The 20,636-nt window shown below is 34.9% G+C and overlaps 3 protein-coding genes across 3 annotated transcripts; 1 reads left to right on the forward strand and 2 right to left on the reverse strand.

Annotated features, from left to right (window-relative positions):
* Nucleotides 1-1,434: 1,434 nt before the first annotated feature.
* On the reverse strand, nucleotides 1,435-4,647 carry LOC114176062 (ubiquinone biosynthesis protein COQ9, mitochondrial). The gene is made up of 6 exons (XM_028060967.1): nucleotides 4,283-4,647; nucleotides 3,996-4,103; nucleotides 2,707-2,868; nucleotides 2,448-2,619; nucleotides 1,970-2,043; nucleotides 1,435-1,859 (listed from the first exon to the last, which is right to left on the reverse strand). Exons 1-6 carry the CDS (start codon nucleotides 4,586-4,588, stop codon nucleotides 1,779-1,781), a joined length of 903 nt encoding a protein of 300 aa, XP_027916768.1. The 5' UTR covers nucleotides 4,589-4,647; the 3' UTR covers nucleotides 1,435-1,778.
* Nucleotides 4,648-6,404: 1,757 nt separating this feature from the next.
* On the reverse strand, nucleotides 6,405-8,974 carry LOC114177513 (pollen receptor-like kinase 3). The gene is made up of 2 exons (XM_028062890.1): nucleotides 7,382-8,974; nucleotides 6,405-7,286 (listed from the first exon to the last, which is right to left on the reverse strand). The coding sequence occupies exons 1-2, from the start codon at nucleotides 8,634-8,636 to the stop codon at nucleotides 6,715-6,717; spliced, it is 1,827 nt and encodes a 608-aa protein (XP_027918691.1). The 5' UTR covers nucleotides 8,637-8,974; the 3' UTR covers nucleotides 6,405-6,714.
* Nucleotides 8,975-12,790: 3,816 nt separating this feature from the next.
* Nucleotides 12,791-20,263, forward strand: LOC114178283 (probable polygalacturonase). The gene is made up of 5 exons (XM_028064102.1): nucleotides 12,791-13,641; nucleotides 15,515-15,635; nucleotides 18,272-18,520; nucleotides 19,168-19,321; nucleotides 19,472-20,263. Exons 1-5 carry the CDS (start codon nucleotides 13,216-13,218, stop codon nucleotides 19,995-19,997), a joined length of 1,476 nt encoding a protein of 491 aa, XP_027919903.1. The 5' UTR covers nucleotides 12,791-13,215; the 3' UTR covers nucleotides 19,998-20,263.
* The last annotated feature ends 373 nt before the right edge of the window (nucleotides 20,264-20,636 follow it).

The raw sequence follows: 20,636 nt of genomic DNA on the forward strand, positions 1-20,636 counted from the left end.
ATATCTTAGTGCTATAGGAGCACTAATGTATCTTGCTAATTATACTCGACCCGATATAGCATTTGCTGTAAATTTGTTAGCAAGATATAGTTCTTCACCTACAAGAAGACATTGGAATGGAGTAAAACAAATACTCCGTTACCTTAAAGGCACTATGAATATGGGCTTGTTTTACCCAAATGATTCAAAATTAGATCTAATGGGTTATGCAGATGCAGGTTATTTATCAGATCCTCATAATGGTCGATCACAAACAGGATATTTGTTCACATGTGGTGGCACAGCGATTTCATGGCGATCTGTGAAACAAACAATAACAGCAACATCGTCAAATCATGCAGAAATTTTAGCATTACATGAGGCAAGTCGTGAATGCGTTTGGTTAAGGTCTATAATTCAACATGTGCGACAAACTTGTGGTTTATCCTTGGGAAAAATGAAACCAACAACGATATATGAAGACAATAGTGCATGCATTGCTCAATTGAAAGAAGGATATATTAAAGGAGACAGAACAAAACATATTCTTCCAAAATTCTTTTTCACTCATGATCTTCAAAGAAATGGTGATGTAGAGATCCAAAAGATTCGCTCATGTGAAAATCTAGCAGATTTATTTACAAAGTCTTTGCCAAGGAGAACTTTTGAGCAATTGGTTCATAGGATTGGACTCCGCCATCTTAATGATGTAAGTTTACATGAGGGGGAGAAATTAGAAGATGCAAAGAACAATATTATATAAAATGATGTACTCTTTTTCCTTCACTAGGTTTTTATCCCAAAGGGTTTTTCCTAGTAAGGTTTTAACGAGGCACATTCTTTTATCAATGGACACCCAAGGGGGAGTGTTATGAATTAATGGTCGTCCATTGATTTATACAATTACTCATATGATTGATAATCATATTATTCATTACTCTTTATGATGTAATATTTTGTATTTACTATTTGATTTTATATCCTTTCTGGGTTACCATATTGTACCTATAAATAGGACTCGTCCTATCAGTAATTAGACACACATAAAACCAAAAGTTGCTCCCTACTCTCTCATTCTCTATTCTTCCTCTCCTTTGTCTCTCTTATTACCTTTATTTTATAACATAAATCAAATATTAACAGTAACATTTTACGTAAGTTAATATAAAGATTACATTTTTTAAATTATTATTAAATTAAAAGTTTATATTACATCATTTAATTAATACTGATAAAATTTTACTTAAACAATCATAATAATATTAAGTTGTGTCAATCTAATTGAAATTTTCCTCGTATATATATATATATATATATATATATATATATATATATATATATATATACGTCAAAACAATATGGAAATCTTCTATTCAGGAAACGTGTAAACATTCTCACGAAATTTTTTGACCCAATAGCAAAACTTAATCATCTCGAGAAAGTCAGAACTCATGATTCTTGAACATGAAATTTCATTTATCAGCCAAAACACTTCCTAAATAATGTTCACAGGAATAGGCAAAGTTCTTCGGGTGAGAAAAGGAGATTCTTTAAATTATGAAATGATGAGATTATTTACAAGCCTACAATTTGTGAGCAGTGAAGACCCTGAAACTCAAGCCTTGAGTGAAAGGCCCAAGGCGGAATATAAATTCGAAGTACATGAAATATAACCTTTTTTTTGGAGTGGTAAGTGTGTAAATATAGCACCTCCTTCAAGTGAGAATCAATGCCTCAGAAACATTGTTTGATGAAACAAGCAAGAAGTGCCTACCACCTGCACATCTTTACGCTATGATTCATCTCTGGAAACCTTTCCCGAAAAATCCTTGAAAGGAGTTCCCCAGCCCGACGCTGACAGCTTCTGCCAAAGACTGTGCCTGAAAATTATGATGACTGAGAATCCTGGTATTCACCAAGCATGATATTTCGAAATAATTGAAATTTGAAAAACTTGAGGGACCAATCAATGTAACAACATGAGGATTACCTCTTGAATGGTTTTCTTTATATTAAAGGCATCTTTCACTCGAGCATCCAAGAAAGCCCACGTATCGCGGAAATCTACCAGAAAACGAACCCCAAAATTGAGAAAACTCCTCACAAGTCACAGCTTTACCACATCAAGCTAAAAGCAGGGTCTCGACCCCATTTATTCAATGTACAGATGCTACCAAAACAAATATAAATGGAACGGCGATAAAATTCTATTTATTTTTTCTTGTAACAGATAAGTTATCAAATTAATCCTCATAAATTGTCATGGAAGCAAACAGGGAAGTCTTGATTCCAGAAAACAGAAGTCTTGATTCGAGAAAACAGAAGTCTTGATTCAAGAAAACAAATGGTTGCTACAATCATAGAACCAGAAGTTGACTCAAACGAATGATCATAGAAAACCACTAGTGCGCTTGGCAAATTATAACAATTCTTGCGTCTTTTTAAAAGGGAAGAAAAGAAAAACAAACCAGGAGAGCTATCTGTCAGCATATAAATCTCAGTTGTCGAGTATATTCCTCCAAGGATAGTGCGCTTGGCATACCAATCAATGTCAGAGGCCTTATCACCGGCAGCATGCCAGATCTCATCCACAAGAACTGCTCTCTGCTTAAAACTTGTAGGAACATTTGCAGGTTGCGCCTGTAAAGAAAATATTTCCCAGAAAACCTTTCAGGTATACATTTCATATATGTAAGACTCTAACCAGGGAAAAAGGACATAGGCTACCTGAATGCTAAGTGCTTGAGGCCATGTTGATATATATGGAGCTTGCATTTCTAATCGAAATCTGATAAGCTTAGAGATGCAATCACTTGGTGTCAAATTTTTTAAACTCTCATCAGACTCAATTTTATCGACAAGTCTTTGTAAGCAGTCATCCATGAAATACTGAAAAAAAATTTAGAACAGCAGACAAAATGGTCACTTCATATAAACTAAATAGTGGCAACCCATTAAACTTATTATACTTAGTTATACCAAGTATAAAAAAGAAGACGGACTATCTGAATAAAGCAAACCACAAATAATAAAAAAGTTGACGATAATTCATCCATTAGGAACTCAGAATTGAATACAGCAACCCAGAAAATACTAATAAACATGATCGACAACTCCCGAAATCGTAGCTCCCACCAAATGGTCATGTCTTAAAATGATAGGATGCGGTGAGAATATGTGCAGACACATGCACAAAATGTAAGTGAGGAAAAGGGATATATAACTTAGTAATCATTATGAGCCACTTATTTCATACAAAAAAAAAACATAAAAGCTAGAACAATTTTCTTCCATTATTACATTATTGACAATCACAGTGTATACAACTATTATTAAACAGATTATGATTAAACAGATTATGATTCACTATGCTTTTGGACACGTTATGCCTCAGAAAGCCAGTAAAATAAAATAGAGTCACTTGGATATTAACAGAGAAAAATACGAACTTTTAGCTTTTTAACTATTTTCTAAAACTTTAGAGACCCTCGCTTAGGCGAGAGGAGACAGCAAACTCAACCCCTAAATTTTTCTGCCTTTTAAATTGCTCTTGTCTTTTTCTTGGCGAGGAACACTTTTCTCCTATTGCGTGAGAGGATGGCTAGCAGCATAACATCAACTCAAAATGTGATTGAAGTACAGAAAAAAATTGTTAAAAATTCCATCGTAATAACATGGAACATTATGAAGCAAAAGACAGAGAGTACCATCCTGCAGTCTACCTCACATAGAATAACACGACCAAGAGAAGCTGTAGTCCTCTTTTAAACACATAAAAACATCAATGACTAACGAAGATTTAACAAACACCTCTAACTTCAATCATCACAGTAACTGCTCAAAATGGTCACAACAATCAAACAGGATATCACCACTCTGCTACACTACTCCAAATCTAATAATCAGTAAATACTAATAACAATCAATAACAAGAGAAAAGATACGACAAATATCACACTCAAAAGGAAAATGAAAATGAGAGAGATGTGATAGGAATAAAATACAGGAAAATGCACCTCGACCAGTGCAGCTTCCTTCCTGGACAAAGATCCAACTATAGAAGGGGAAAGGCCAACATCCCTAGCTCCGGCAATTAGAGCTGCTTCGGTCCATCCCAACTTTATCTGAAAAGCCACAATTTCAGAATCACAATTGCTTATCGCTATAATCAGAAGAAACCGTAGAATTTATATACACAACAAGAAACAAACACGTAGATAGTAGTTTCGGAAAACTGAATTATCAAAATATAGTAGAACGAGGATGGAATTGAAAAGAAGAGGAAGAGGATAAATAAACGAACGACGTAAGGGAGCGAGGCCTGGAGCACGCGAGCTTGTTGGTCCTCGTAGTTGGTTTTAGGGTTTGCGGCACCATCTTCCGTTGACGAAGAGGAAGAAGCTGAATCTGAAGAGATAGGGGCTTCGGTGGTTGTGACGACGGGAATACCACGGTTGATAGAGTGTGGATCGGGAAATGGTTGAGGCTCTGATGTGAAAAAGCGCGAAGAGAGTACCAACTTCTGAGGAGGCTGGCATCGGAGGCCAAAGTTGGTACTGTAATAGTACCTTGCACCGCCCAACAACCGCTTCGCCGCCGTTCGATACATTTTGCCACCACCAGTGTGTTTGGAAAACGCAGGAACTAAAAGGAGAGTGAGTGATCGATGGGTTTTCTTCGTTTGAAGATGGACAAAAATAGTTTGAATTGACACGTAGCAGAGTAGAGTTGTGCCACGTGTCCAACTATCTGCCAAGAATAATAAAATCAAAGGTTTAAAAAATTTACTTACCTTTTTTTTAGAAATGCAATTTAATCTTACAAAATTTTAATTACCGATTTGTTTTTTTTTTAATAAAATTATATTTCTTATAATTTTTTATCTAATTTTTTACTATATAAATAATAATAATAATATCAGTTACTTATTTAAATAAAATAGTTATGGATGAAAGTGAATAATTAAATTTAATAAATATTATTTTGTTGAATATATTAATATTGAAGGATATATTAACAATAAATTAAAATTACTTAATTTTAGTAAATTGAAGGATTATATATATATATATATATATATATATATATATATATATATATATATATATATATATATATATATATATATATATATAGGGATGGCAAAAATACCTGTGTCCGCAGATAAAATCCACGACGGATAGTTACTACCCGCGGGTAGCGGGTAGTAAGTATTTTAATACCCGCTTATAAACGGGTCGGGTACGGGTATCGTACTATTTGTACCCACGAGTACCCGTTACCTGCAAAAAATTAAAATTAAAATTTAATTTATATTTTATTAAGTTAAATTTAATTAAAATTAGAAGTAATAATATATTTTATTATGTCAAATTTAATTATAATTTTAATTTAATTTAATTTATATTTTATTTTTATAATTTTATATTAAAAAATTTATAAAATATATATTTTTTTAAATATTTGCGGGTATCGGATATCCACGGGTACCCGCGGGTTTTAAAAATATCCGCGGGTATTTTTTAAGCAGATATCCGACAGGTAAACGGGCGGGTAACAGACGAATTTTTTTTTTTGACGGGTCGGGTTGCGGGTAGGCACTATCCGTGCCCGACCCGACCCGTTGTCATCCCTATATATATATATATATATATATATATATATATATATATATATATATATATATATATATATATAAAATTAAAAAAAGTTATGTAAATAAAAGATTATACAATTACAAAATTATAAGAATCAGAAGTAAATTTAAGCCTAGATAACTTAAAAAAGTAATTTCTTCATTATGTATTGTTTTCTTCCAATAAACATTAATCATAAGACATTTAATTACATTTTTCTAACGCATAAGACTTAACAAATTTTAAGAATCTTAGAAATATATAGAAAATCAAAAGTTAACCTTAATGAATTTTAATTGCAATTGTTTGACTATATCACATTATAATTCTTACTTTACAGATTTAATTTGCTGAGTTCTATTTAAAAAAATATCAATTGAGTTACGTGGATTCTAACTATCAAACAAACCAAAGTTCCATTCACAATCAACCAATCGTATCAATGATTCTAAACGGTAATATTGATGGTCTTATAACATATAGATCAAATGAGTCAAATCATAATCAAAACACTTGATCTATTAAAAAAAGGTTGCACTTAGGATATACAAGTGTGTAACCAGTGGATAATATTTTGATATTGTGAAAGAGGTAAAAACATAGAAACAGAAAGATATGGATAAGACTTAGGATATTAGACATTTGTGAAAGAAGTTTGTATTAGCTAACTTTAAAAGAAAAAAGAAATCTACAACGGAAGGGAGAAATCAAAAAGTGATAATACAGGGGGAATGCTGTCTCAAAAATGATTTCATTTTATAAGAATAGCATATAATTTACAAGGGCTGCTATCAGCAGAAAAGAGGCACGGAGCTTCAGCATATTTCATAATATTTGAGATACATGACATGATAAAGTTCATCAAAAACATGTCACCATCATGCATATGCCTCCGATTTTCCTCCCATTTTTTATGTCTTTTTTTCTCTCTGATCATTCATTCATTTTCGCCCCGCGTGTGTGTGTTTGGATCACATGCACAAAAGTCATTAGTTGTCGGATATGTGAAGATGCTGAAGAGCAATGTTTCCTAGGCCTGCACAATTCTCACCTACAAAAGCAACTCTGTACTAAGCTAGAGATATTGACAGAACAACCATTAAACCTGAACCTCCTCTATCCTCCTAATGGCTTCCTTCATGTTAAGTCGTTGGTCGGGGTTGCTCTCCGTGCAAGCAGCCCCTATTTGGAGAAGTTGCAGCATTTGATTCAGGGAGTTAGAGTGAGTGCTCTTCAACTCTGGATCAATACACTCCGCTTCTCTTCTGTCGGAGATTGCAGTGAGCACCCAGTGCACCACGTCGGTGCCACCCTTGCCATTGCTGTGATACTGAGAAGGGAATTTCCCGGTGATCACCTCAAGAACGATGATTCCCAGGCAGTAAACGTCGGTTTTCTGTGTCACACGCTGGTGTGTTACGTAATCTGGAGTTTTGTACGCAAACAATGTCTGTACGGCGTAGTTGTGGTTGATCAGAGGATGAAAGGCGAAATCGCTCAGGAGAGCTTCGTAATTCTGAGTTAGCAGAACATTGCTTGATTTCAGGTTCCCATGTGGCAGCTCTTCGGTAGAAAATTCTTTATACAGAAACCCTAACCCTCGTGCTATTCCCTTCACAATTTTCAAACGGATTGGCCAGTTCAGGTCCGAATGACTCGATCCTCTGTCACCTGAAAAACATTTTACCCAATCCCTTTAATTACCTTGCATGCATGCATTCATATATTTTCTTGAAAAGCTAGAAATGAATGAAGGTGGTACGTACCGTGCAAGACGTATAACAAGCTTCCTTTGGGCATATATTCTGTCACGTACAGCTTCTCCTCCTTGCGGTAATGGTAAGCGAGAGGCGTCAAGATGTTAGGGTTTCTGAGTCTCCCAAAGCGTCTCATCTCGGCGTCGAAGATGTCTCTGCTCACTTTATTCATCTCCCGCATCCGCTTTACCACCACAGACAACCCACTAGCCATGGAGGCTTTGTACGCCGAACCCAACCCACCGTTTCCGAGAACCTCCGCCGCAGCCTTCATCAAATCAGGCAACCCAAACGTGCCCCTCTCATCGTTCACCATCACGAGGTCGCCAATACTCCGCCCCACCCCTTTCTTGGACGACGTCGACTCCTTCCTGCTCCCTTCGGAGGTTCCCTTGCTGTGGTTGGAGCTTGGCACGTGCACCTGCACCACTTCCTCCGCGTTATCCCTGCTCATGACGCTGAAGTCATCGTCGCGTTGACGCTTGGATCGCGCCATGACAAAAACCCCGGCGAGAACAGCGGCAATGAAGATGAGAACAACCACCTTCAATCCCCAACCGGAGCCTTCACTGGCCGCGGACTCACACGGTTTATCCAGCGGCTGCCCGCAGAGTTCTACGTTGCCGGAGAAGGATTTGGCTTCGAAGCGCGACATGGAGGGTGGGATTGGGCCTTGGAGCTTGTTGTTGGAGAAGTCGAGGGATTTGATGTCCTGTTTGAGTTCGGGGATGGGGCCGGAGAACTCGTTGTTCTCGAGATGGAGCTCGGAGAGGTAGCGGAGGGTGGTTAAGGATTCCGGGACGGGGCCGGAGAATTTGTTGTTGTCGAGCCATATTTTCTTCAAGGAGGCTAAGTGGGAGAAGAAGTCGGAGGGGATGGGGCCGGAGAACTTGTTGTTGGTCAGGTAGATGGCTTTGAGGACTCCGAGTTTGCTGAAGGGGGGAATGGGGCCGGCGAAGGAGTTGTTGACGAGGCTGATGGAGCGGAGAGAGGGGATCTGGGTGAGGGCTTCGATGTCTATGATGCCGGAGAGGGAGAGGTCGGTGAGATGGAGGCTGTTGATGACGTTGTTGGAGCAAATGACGCCCACCCAACGGGCGGCGCAAGGGTTCTGGTCGGGGACCCAGGAGGAGAGGGTTTGGGGGTCGGAGAAGGATTTTTTTAGGTTGAGGAGAGCTTGGTTATCCGTTTGAGGATGGGAGAGAGGGAGGAGGGAGAGGAGGAGGAGGAGGAGGAAGAAGAAGAATAGGCGAACAGCGGCCATCGCCGTGCCGGAAATCTTATGCGTCCGGGAGAGAAATGGACCGCTGCTCGGAGAGATTGAGGTTCTCTGATTGTTTTGGATTTGCCTTTTTTTGTTTTGTTTGTTGAATTTGGGTACCCACCTACGGGCATGGAAAACTACCTAGCTAGGTTGTCGTGCGTGTTTGAGAGATGGAGCTCCCACAATTACCACCATTCTAACAATAGCTTCCTCGCTCTCTCCTTCTATTTTTTCCCATTATTTTCGCCCACTCTTGACCCTGTCACCTTCATTTCTGGCCTTTACCTTTTGCGGCTATCAACCACTCATCCATGCACCTATGCCTCTACCTCTTTCTCTCTTCCTATCTACTCTATCTACAAACATACCTCTCTAATATTATCTCTTCCACTTTCCTCTCTTTTCTATTTTTTTCTTTTTTTCTTTTAACGTTATTAGATTTTTTAATATGCTTCCATCCATTCACATCTATCACCAGGGATCTTTGGAGGGTTTTGGGATCACCGGGGAAAGGAATATTGGGTGGTGGTGCGGTGCAAGTCACAGCCCAAGAAAAGCATAAAGAAAAGAACAAGACTATAAAGAAAGGAAGAGAGTTAGAAAGAGAGGTTTACCTTTGAAAAGATAAGAATTTGATGAAGAGTGATTTAGAAGAGGGAGATAAAATAAAAATAATAATTATGATATCAAGAAGAATGCAATAAAACTATCATATATAGAACATATTAACGAGATGTGATAAACTTGTTTATATATATTCCTTTAAGCAAAATCTAGTAAGTCAATTATCACATGATTCTCTTCTTCTAGACAACAGTTTCCCCGAAACAAAGTATGAATTAGAATTTCTTCTCAAATATCAAGTGTTAATATATATTACACTCACTAAGCTAAAAAAATGTAATATTCCAACAATAACATACATAATGCGTAATTTTGTGGTTAAAACTAAGTGCTCCCAACAATATATATATATATATATATATATATATATATATATATATATATATATATATATATATATATATATATATATATATATATAAACAATACACAATAGGATTATACATGTTTCGTAATTCAGAGTTCAATCCAATATTCGAAGATGGATAAAATGTCCAAAGGTGATTCAAATACAGCTTCAAGAAACAGATCTACTGTAACAAATTTTTATTTAATTAACAAGTATAGTAATCTAGGAGATATTTTAAGATAAAGAGGTCTATATTATTATATGTTATCTTTTGTATTTTGTAACTGAAATATTATATTCTTCTTTCAAAGATATATGATTTGTAATTACTTTACTTATATTATAAAAAGACACACCAAAAACTAAAGCACTTGAATTTTATAGTTTGAGTAATTATTAACTTTGAATTAGATTATTTACTCTCTATTGGTCTAAGATACCCTAATTTTTACCGGAACAATAATACTAAATAGGATTATTTCATAAAATAGTAACAACTAATATGCACGCACTAAAGAATAGACAATAAGAAAACTTACATGATTAACATTTTTTAACAATTAAAAAAAATTGAGAAATAACTATAATTTTTCATATTTGATGAAATTTTTATTGTAATTTTGTTATAAAAATTTACAAGAAAATATTTTTTTTTCCTAAATTTTTAATTGAGAAATATTTTTTTCATAAATAACTATTTTTTACAGAATTATAAAATTTACAAATATTTTAATTAAAAAATATTTTGTGTAAAATATTTTACAAAGAAATTGGTAACAATTTCTTTAAAATTATTATTCATAATAAAATATAGGTGTAAATACACATTTGGTACCCAAACTTTTTCGGAAAGTTCAATTTGGCACCCAAACTTTAGGAATGTTCAATTTGGTACCCAATTTTCTAAAGAGATTCAATTTGGTCCTCTCCGTTAAGTTGGAGTTAACACCGTGTCCGTACAGGACACGTGTCAAGCCATGAAATTTTTATTTTTTTTTCAAAAAAATTTTTAAACTGCCACGTGTCAATTTATCATCGTGCCATGTGGCAGCTTACAATCATGACACGTGGCAGTTTAATAGTTGTTTTCAATTTAATACCCCAATTTAAATTTTTGGTTCAATTTAGTACCCCAATTTTTTAAAATCATCAAATTTCGTCATCTTCCATTTGAGACCAAATTAGTAAATAAGCTTAACTACAACCTATATATACATGTTACAATAACTTTTTCTAATATATACATCAAATCATTTCACCTAAATACTTAAATTATTTTATTTTTTACATTTTAACCTTTGTAATTTTTTATACATGAATTTTTTTACACTTGTAAAAAATAAAATAATTTGAATATTTAGATGTAGTGATTTGATGTATAAATTCAAAACAATTATTTTAACATGTTTATATAAGTTATAATTAAGCTTATTTACTAATTTGGTCTCAAATAGGAAAGGACGAGATTGGATCATTTTAAAAAAATTAGGTACTAAATTGAACCAAAAATTTAAATTAGGGTACTAAATTGAAAACAATTATTACACTGCCACATGTCATGATTGTAACACGTGGTACGATGATAAACTGACACGTGGCAGTTTTTAATTTTTTTGAAAAAAAAATAAAAAATTTCATGGCTTGACACGTGTCCTGTATGGACACAGTGTTAACTCCAACTTAACGAAGATGACCAAATTGAATCTCTTTAGAAAATTGGGGTACCAAATTGAACATTCCTAAAGTTCGGGTACCAAATTGAACTTTCTGAAAAAGTTTGGGTACCAAATGTGTATTTATAACTAAAATATAAGTATTACCTAAAAAAAGTTTTCAAAAGAAATGACAGAAAATATGTATTTTTTGAGTAGTAAGAAATGTCAAGAATGATTAAAGATTTAAAAGATCTAAAAAATGTGTATTTTTTTAGTCAAAACTTTTAGTACTTTTGAGACATGTTTTATTTTTCTTGAAGACTTAAAATATTAAAAAAAAAGTTGAGACATTTTTTTCTTTGATACTTAAAAGCAAAGACTTTCCATGCTTTGATCTTGAGTGAGTGTGACATGTGACTTCTAAATACATTTACCAAAACTAGACCAACATACTTCAAATGCATCTAATTTACATTTCATCAAACAACGAATGAGAGCAACAATGGTAATTTCAGATTCAAGTATTAAATCCTAATTCCTCCAACAAGAACATTCTTTATTTTTTTCACAAGAATAAGAACCAATCAGAAAGAAAAACACGAGAAACAAATTTACCCAAACCGTCATAAAATACCAGCAATTATTTTATTGTCATTATTAAATAGTTCTCAGTAATACACTAATATAAAGGTTCGTAGGAAGGGATTAGACCAAACATTCTCCTACACTTCATGTGATCATAACAATGGAGTATTGTGGAAGAACTTTGACTATACACAAAGTTAAAATGTTGGAGAAAGAATTCAACAAAACTATTAAATTAAAATTAATTGATTTCATAAATTGAGACTTTAAATAAATTGTTTATTAAAGGAGCCCTCATTTATAGAAATTTAATTATATATTAAAAGCATAAGAACGATTTATTACATATCTTGACCTATACACCTAATAAAAAAACATAATAAAATTAAATTAAAACGTCCTTATAAAACATTGATTATTTACACGTTTAGTGAACTAACCTTAATTTGAAAGTAACACTCAATAACACGCATTCATCAATCACTCATCAGGGTATAGTTCTGTTGTTAACCTCATTGCCACACTGCGATATTCTTCTCACTTTCAAAGTAAAGTAATAATATTTTGAATAATGAATTTTGCATTCTACATGTCAAATGTGCATGTTAATAAATAAATAAAAAATATTATCCAGAAACAATAAATATATTTATCACATAATTATCTTTGAAAGGAATTTTAACAAAAATAATAATAATAATAATCCATCACTCTTTTACTTTTTAGAGTTTAATAACTATGTACCGTTAATTAAATATATTTCTCCTTCTATATTTTACTGATCTAAATCAAATTTATGAAATAAATATAAATTTAATTTGATTTGAGTAATGAAATAAGAAAAAAATAATTATTTATCAATATTTTACTTTTTAGAGTTGAGACAATATTTGATCACCAACCACGGATCGAGACATTATCTTAGGAACTAAACAAAGGAGAAAAGATGTTCTTTGAATTTGATATGAAAAGAGAGAAGAGAATGAACTTAGAGTGTTGAAGGAAGCTGATTCCAGTGTATCTAAAATTACATAAAAGTTAATTTTTACAAAGAGAGAATAAATTGAATGTGGGTGTGGTGGAAGCAGTGAAATTGTAAAAAGAAGAAAAAAACGGAGGAGGCATTCAAGGATCCAAGTGCAAGGTGATGGTGTGTTAGATTTTGAAGAAAGTGTTGTTTCCGTATCGTTGTCTTCGGACCCAACTTCCAGTTCCAGTATCAGACCTTCCCTTTCAATTCACTCCAAATCAAAATTCATATTCATCCACGCATTCAATCACACCCTCCTTTTCCCACCAAGCCAATCCATGAGTTTCCATTGACCCACGTCTCCGTCACCTGCCAAATCCAACCCCGCTTCGCAAAATGGTGGAGACCTCCACGCTAGGGCGCTTCCACCACCAAAGGCTCGACCTTCGCCGCTGGCTCCCCGCCTTCCTCACCTCGCACAAAACCCTCTTCACCGTGCTATGGATCGCCGCCTTCGCCTCCCTTTTCCTCTGGCAGAGGAACATTGTCGGCGGCTTCCTCTCCTTCGGCGCTCTTCCGGCCAGGCCCATGCCCAAGCTCCGCCCCACCGCCTTCAATTTGACGGATTTCGGTGGTGTCGGTGACGGCGTCACTGTCAACACCGAGGCCTTCGAGAGGGCGGTTTCCGCGATTTCCAAGTTTGGGAAGAAAGGCGGTGCGCAGTTAAACGTGCCTCCCGGACGCTGGCTTACGGCGCCGTTTAATCTCACCAGCCACATGACTTTGTTTCTAGCTCAAGATGCTGTTATTCTCGGCATTGATGTCAGTTACCTTTCTCCCTTCTTGCTTTTTTTTTTTTTAACTTCCTGTTAATTTTGTACTGTTTGTGCTATTATTTTTAATATGAAGGATATTGGGGGAAGTTGTTAAGGTGGTTTGCACATGTAACAGAAGAAACAGTAGTGAAGAGAGTAGATTGTGTGATCTTTAGTGTTGTGAAACTACGGAGAGAGATTGGGGTAACTTGTTAAGGGATCTAGTAGTAAACAATTTCTCTGAAAAAATGTCTTTAACCTGATCGAACAGCATTGTGTGATCTATTTAGCTTACGTTACCTAATGTTATTAGATGTTGTCTAATCATGAAGGATATAGTTGGAAATCTTATCTTCAGAGTTGATGACACAGTGCATTAACCTGTTTAATGCTGGAGAAGGTAAACAAATGATGTATTGTAAGAGTAGAACTGCTGTGTCATTTATAGATTTTTTTCAAGGCTTGGTGGTTTAGTTTGGAACTTTGCCTATTGTGACGGCAGTTGTTTGGCACAATTTTTCTTTTTAAAACAATCTTGGATTTTATTCTAGCTTGAATATTACAATACATTGGGCCCATCTTCCCAAATCATGGGGAGATAGAAGGTGATGTCAACCACAAGATCCAAGAAGGTTTGCATGAAATGGAGCAATGCTTGTGATATGTGATAGAAAAATACCACAAAAGCTTAGAGGGACATTCGATCACGGAACCATATGATCTGTATTGTACGGGACTGAGTGTTGAGTAGTAAAGAGACAGCAAAGAAATCCAGTTACATGTCGCAAAGATGATATTACAATGATGGAGTTGTTACAAAAGGCAAGATAAGATTAAGAAGATGGTCATTAGAGAGAAATCTTGTGTACCTCCCATTATAGAAGGAAAAAAAATGGTAGAATTTCTTCTTTGGATGGTTTAAACCTATTTTAGAGAACCCTTGAAGAAGCACCAGTGAGGAACATTTACCATGTAGAAGATAGTCCAATGGTTAGTCATAGTGGGAGACCAGACAAAACTATTGGCCAAATCAATAAGAGAGATTTAGAGATAAATGGTTTATCTTTTCACTTAATACATGATAAAACTTTTGGTGTTTTACAATCAATGTTGCTGATCCCTACCTAGGGGGAAAAGGATATTTTGTTCCCGTATTGCTGTTTTGATATGTAAATTTCCATTCTGGTAGACAGATACTTCAATTTAACACAAGAGTAACGATCAAGCTTGGGCCAAAAATAAAAATAATTCTTTAAACTGCTACTGAGAGTCCAAAATGGTAGGGTTACTGAAGAAGACCTCGAACTGAATTATAGGTGATCAAATTGATATAAAGAGTTGTACAACATGAAATAATAACAGATAGGCTTCTGTTTAGGCCATATGCTGTTATTGTACGACATGACAAGTCCTAATTAAGATTTAAAGAGTAGAATGTTGCTTGATTTATCTTTTTGAAGAGTTATTGTACCTAGATCATAACAAACTTTGATTTTGTCAAGAGTCAGTCTTCTGGTTTGCTGAATTTCTTCATACGAGCCAGATTTCTGTAAAATGTATATCTACAGTTGGAAACATTGATACCCATCACAAATTTACAGGTCTATATTGTGTACTTGGCTTTCAGTGGGAGAATTTGTACAGTTGAACTTAATATCAATGATCTAGATATTATCACTGGATTTTGAATTTAGCTTAGAGTAGTGCTATCGATTCTTTTTTTCCAAATCATATCATTGAGCTCTTCAATTATAGTTACTTATATTTGTAGTTTTGTCTTTCTCCTTGATAAATCTATTTCTTACATTACATATTTCTTCCACTCTCATATTTAAACATTTTACTTACACTATATTTGTCACTTATGTGATGGCTGACAGGATGAAAAATATTGGCCACTGATGGCTCCACTGCCTTCATATGGGTATGGGAGGGAGCATCCTGGGCCACGATATGGCAGTTTGATTCATGGTCAAAATCTTAAAGATGTTGTGATAACAGGTTAGGATTTTTTATCGTGCCTACAATGTGTGAAGGACTAAAATGTCATCATTGTTCTTGATTTCTTTACTTAGTATCACTTTGGGATTGGAAATTATGAAAAATGTCTAAGAGAGTTCAGTGATCTCTTTGTGGATTCATATTTATACTGACACTTGGATCAATAGAAAAACAAAAATGATTTGATGATTGACACATAGGTATCAAATAGGTAACAACAGATGATTAACCTATTCTATCAAGTTAACTTTTTCACATACATTAAGCAATTCTAACACTCTCCCTCAAGTTGCAGCATTCAAATTGAATGTTTGAACCTATAAATTGAATTCATAGTCCTCCCAAGGACTTAGTCTAAATATTCGTGAGTTGATAATTGGAATTGACAAATTTCGTGCAAATTTTTTTGGTCAACAACTTCTCCCAAACAAAATGACAATCAATCCCTATATGTTTGGTCGTCTCATGAAATACAAGATCGGAACTGATATGGATACTCGGTTGTCACAGTGCATGTTCATTTGTTGTATCTCACAAAATTTTAGCTCTTGAAGCAATTGTTTTATTATCCACGCAAGTTCATAAATGAGTGATGTGATTGCCTTGTATTCAACTTTGACACTAGATTTAACAACAATATTTCCTTCAATGAAAATACAATAGTTGTGGAAGGCTGATCTATAAGAGTTCCTACCCAATCAATATCACAACTGATTGGACTAGCCACAGGTTTACAATTCATATCTATTTCTTTTAGAATATCGAAGGCATTTTTTTCCTGAGAAATAAATATACCTTCTTTTGATCAAGCTACTTTGATACCACAAAATACTTAAGACATCCAAGACCTTTGGTCTAAAAATAATTGCATAAATGCTTCTTCAATTGAGAAATTTTAGAGGCATTATTCCCTTTAAATACTATATCATTAACACACATAATTAAGTACACACATTTCTTAGGAGAGGTATGACAATAAAAGACTAAGCGATCTGTTTCAAGCCAAGTTTGTACAATGTGGTTGAATTTTCCAAACCAAGCATGAAGAGTTCGTTTAAGATTAAAGAGAAAAGAGAAATCACGCAATTTACTAACTAACTCCCTTGAACAACAAAGTCAAGAAGTTGCTCCACGTATATTTCCTCTTCGATATAACATGGGAAGAAATTCTTGATATCCATAAATGGAGGAATGGTATATGTGTATGTACCCATTGGCAACCAATCTCACTTTAAGGCGGTCAATTTTACCATCTAGCCCAACTTTAATAACATAAACTCACCTCTGTCCAATTGTCTTTTCAGGTAGAAGAGAAACAAGTTCCCATGTGTGATTCTAGTCAAAGTGCTTCTTATACATTATTAGGAATAATGATAGAGAACACATTGAGACAAAGGAGAAAAAAGGAGACAACAGATGATAGCTTAGAAAGTTGTAAATAGGATGAGGATTTTGGTAGAGCAAGTAACTTCCAAAGAGCTTTTGGTCAGGCAAGATCTTCATTATTGAGAGTTGTGATATGGGTCAATGATGGTGAAGGAATTGGAAGAAGAGGACTTACATGGTAACGATAGAGCAATCTCCTATGTCCTGCGTTGATAAGTGATCAGAGGAGGTGATGAAGGCTTGGGTGAACTTGGAATAGGAGAGGGATTTTGGGAAGTGGTTTGATTTGGAGTGTCATGAGTAGGGGATGGCAATGATTCAACAGTGAATGCATCACTTCATGAGATGAAGGCAACCACTGAAAGACAACAGCCAGTAACGGTGGACTGTAGTGGACAATAGTGAATGCATCAGACAGTGACAAATAGAGCTGAATCAACCTCCTCTGATATCAACTTGAGGCTTAAAAATATGAAAAGTGTCTAAGAGAGTTCAATGGTCGGACGATCTACACATGGATGTCATTCATTTATGTGGATGCTTACATTAGTAAAGAAACAAAAATGATATGACGATCTACACATGGATGTCATATAGGTAATACGAAAGATGAGTTAACGTATTCTAGCAAGTTAACTCTTTCTCTTAAGTTAAGCAATTATAACAATATCTAATGTCATTGTTAGCACATTAAAGTTTAACGTCTCAAAATGAAATTAATATTGTTGAAACTTGCCTCTAAAGTTTATTTGATTTTGATATATTTTCAAAGGCTAAAGCTTTTGGTGAACAACAACCATAATAGTTCCTTATTGACATATTTTTTTAAGTGTTCATATCAGTTGGAATCAATAATATTTCTATATTTGAAGAGAGATGAATTGATTTAGCATTTACTAATACTTCCTTGATGTATTTTAGTTTGGTCATTGATAAATAGCCTTGCACCCTATACCTTATTTAAGGTAAAAGGCTTAGCATAGAAGTCTTTTGTGATTCATATCAACTGTGATGCAATTTAAGACTTATTAGTTGAATAACCTCATTGAAGGGTGGCATAATGCATTATTATGGAGAAATCTGTGACCAAGTTGTAAGCAGTACAGTAATTAGGAGGCAATAATTATCCGGATAAGCAATCCTAGAACTGCAATGTTTTCCTCTTTTATCTCGTCCTCCCTCTCATCTAATGTGTTGCTTAAGCTTTATTTATAAATATATTTGGTTCCATCTATTGTCATAACTGACAGGGCATAACGGTACCATCAATGGCCAAGGACAAGCATGGTGGCAAAAATTTCGCCAGAAGCGTCTCAACCACACTAGGGGGCCACTTGTTCAGATCATGTGGTCCAGTGACATTGTGATCTCTAATATTACTTTGCGTGACTCTCCTTTCTGGACACTTCATCCGTATGACTGCAAAAACATCACAATAAAAGGTGTAACTATACTGGCTCCTGTCTTTGAAGCTCCAAATACTGATGGCATAGATCCTGGCAAGTATCTTCTACCGAATACAAAACTTTATTTCATATCTTATTGTATGGTCTATAATTTGGTAATTAGTTCTATCCTAGCAATAAGGAAATTGATCTTGACAATGGGGTGAGTGAGGATAGCTTCATCTTGATAGTTGGCAATAACAAAGAAACCAACTTGAGGAAACGTCATGTTAAGGAAGTTGCATAGAAGGGGATTAGTATTATTATGTACGGTGGAGAAATGGGTGGAAGCTTAATCCTGGAAATATTTTGATTTTTTGGCTAACTGAACCAGAACCATTCAAAGTATGAATATGTGCTCGGATTGATTCAATGGGAAAATTATTATACTGGCAGGAATGGGTTAATTGATCTATTTTCTTCTTTTTTGGGTAAGCTTGTGTGAGATGTCAGATTTTAGGGAATTGTGTTTCAAACACGTGGATGATTAATTTTAGAACTTAGTTTTGCATAACATGTGTGAGATGATGTTTGTTTGTGCACAAACATGATACACTCAATTTATCTGGCACTGGTAATACTTTATTTGGTTAGTGTTTCAATTAACAAACTGAGGAATCTAAATTGAATTGTAATGTTCATCTAATTTTATTGTTTGTGTGAAGAATTTTAATAAGCTCTACTTTCTATGGTACGAGCAGACTCTTGTGAGGACATGTTGATAGAGGACTGTTACATAAGTGTGGGAGATGATGCAATTGCAATAAAAAGTGGGTGGGATCAGTATGGAATTTCATATGGAAGGCCTTCCATGAATATAATGATCCGAAACCTTGTTCTTCGCTCTATGGTCAGGTAAAACCCTAACATAATATAAACTGATGACAACTTTTTCCCATTGTGCATAAATCAATCTCAGTTAACGTTGAGGGGAACTGATTGCTAGTATAATTAACATGTATTGAGGTCTTGATATCTTAATAGTTTTGTTGTGAAATGAAACAGTGCTGGCGTCTCAATAGGCAGTGAGATGTCTGGCGGAGTATCGAATATCACGGTGGAGAATGTTGTTGTGTGGGATTCTAGACGAGGTGTGAGGATCAAGACCGCCCCTGGACGAGGAGGATACGTGCGCCAAATAAGTTATCGGAATCTGACATTTGAGAATGTTCGTGTTGGAATTGTGATGAAGACAGATTACAATGAACACCCTGATGATGGGTATGAACCCACGGCACTCCCAATTCTTACAGACATAAGCTTTACCACAGTCCATGGGCATGGGGTTCGCGTGCCAGTACGTATACACGGCAGTGAAGAAATTCCTGTGAAAAATGTGAGTTTTCAAGACATGTCAGTTGGTCTAACCTACAAGAAGAAGCATATCTTTCAGTGTGCCTTTGTTGAAGGGCGTGTAATAGGGACCATCTTTCCTGCTCCCTGTGAGAACCTTGATCGCTACAATGAGCATGGACATCTGGTCAAGCGTTCTTCGTCTCAGAATGTCACAGATATAGATTATGATTTTTGAGCTCTCATCTTCATTAATTCTCGCCCTTCTTCCTTTTACTTAGGCCTCAATTTATGTCTGTAATACATCATTTTTCAGGAGGTTGGAGAAGTCAAGTCCCACTTTTTTCTTTTTCTTTTCTTAATTTTGTAATTTCACTTGCCTACTCCATTTTATAGCTTTCTGAAATGGAGTTGTAAATACAGAAATTTTTCATATGCTTACCTAAGTTTACTAGATTACACGGTGCCGTAGTCCTTCTGCTAAGTTTACCTAGTTTATTGCAAGCTAGAGAATTACTTTACACTTCAATTTCTCACTGTCCTCTAATTTTTTCTGCTCAGAAAGCTTCAATCATATATCACCTCACTCGATCATTTTATATAGAATGTATCTTTGTTAATTTAACTTATATACTCTTAATTATTCCTCTCAAAATTAAACAATTAATCTAACTGTATAACCTGAATTTTATGTTTTAAATTTTATATTTTGATCATTTAATCTACGGAGTTAATCGGATTTGAATCGTTTGAATTGTGGATTAATTCGATCGGGATTTTTAGATTGCCAATTTATATTACATTATAATTTTTAACAAAAAAAAAATATTTTTACTTTTAATAAATGACATCAATATAGTGAATCTTTAACTAAAAA

The sequence above is a fragment of the Vigna unguiculata genome, chromosome 3 (assembly GCF_004118075.2).
Source record: "Vigna unguiculata cultivar IT97K-499-35 chromosome 3, ASM411807v1, whole genome shotgun sequence".
In the NCBI taxonomy this organism is placed as follows: domain Eukaryota; kingdom Viridiplantae; phylum Streptophyta; class Magnoliopsida; order Fabales; family Fabaceae; genus Vigna; species Vigna unguiculata.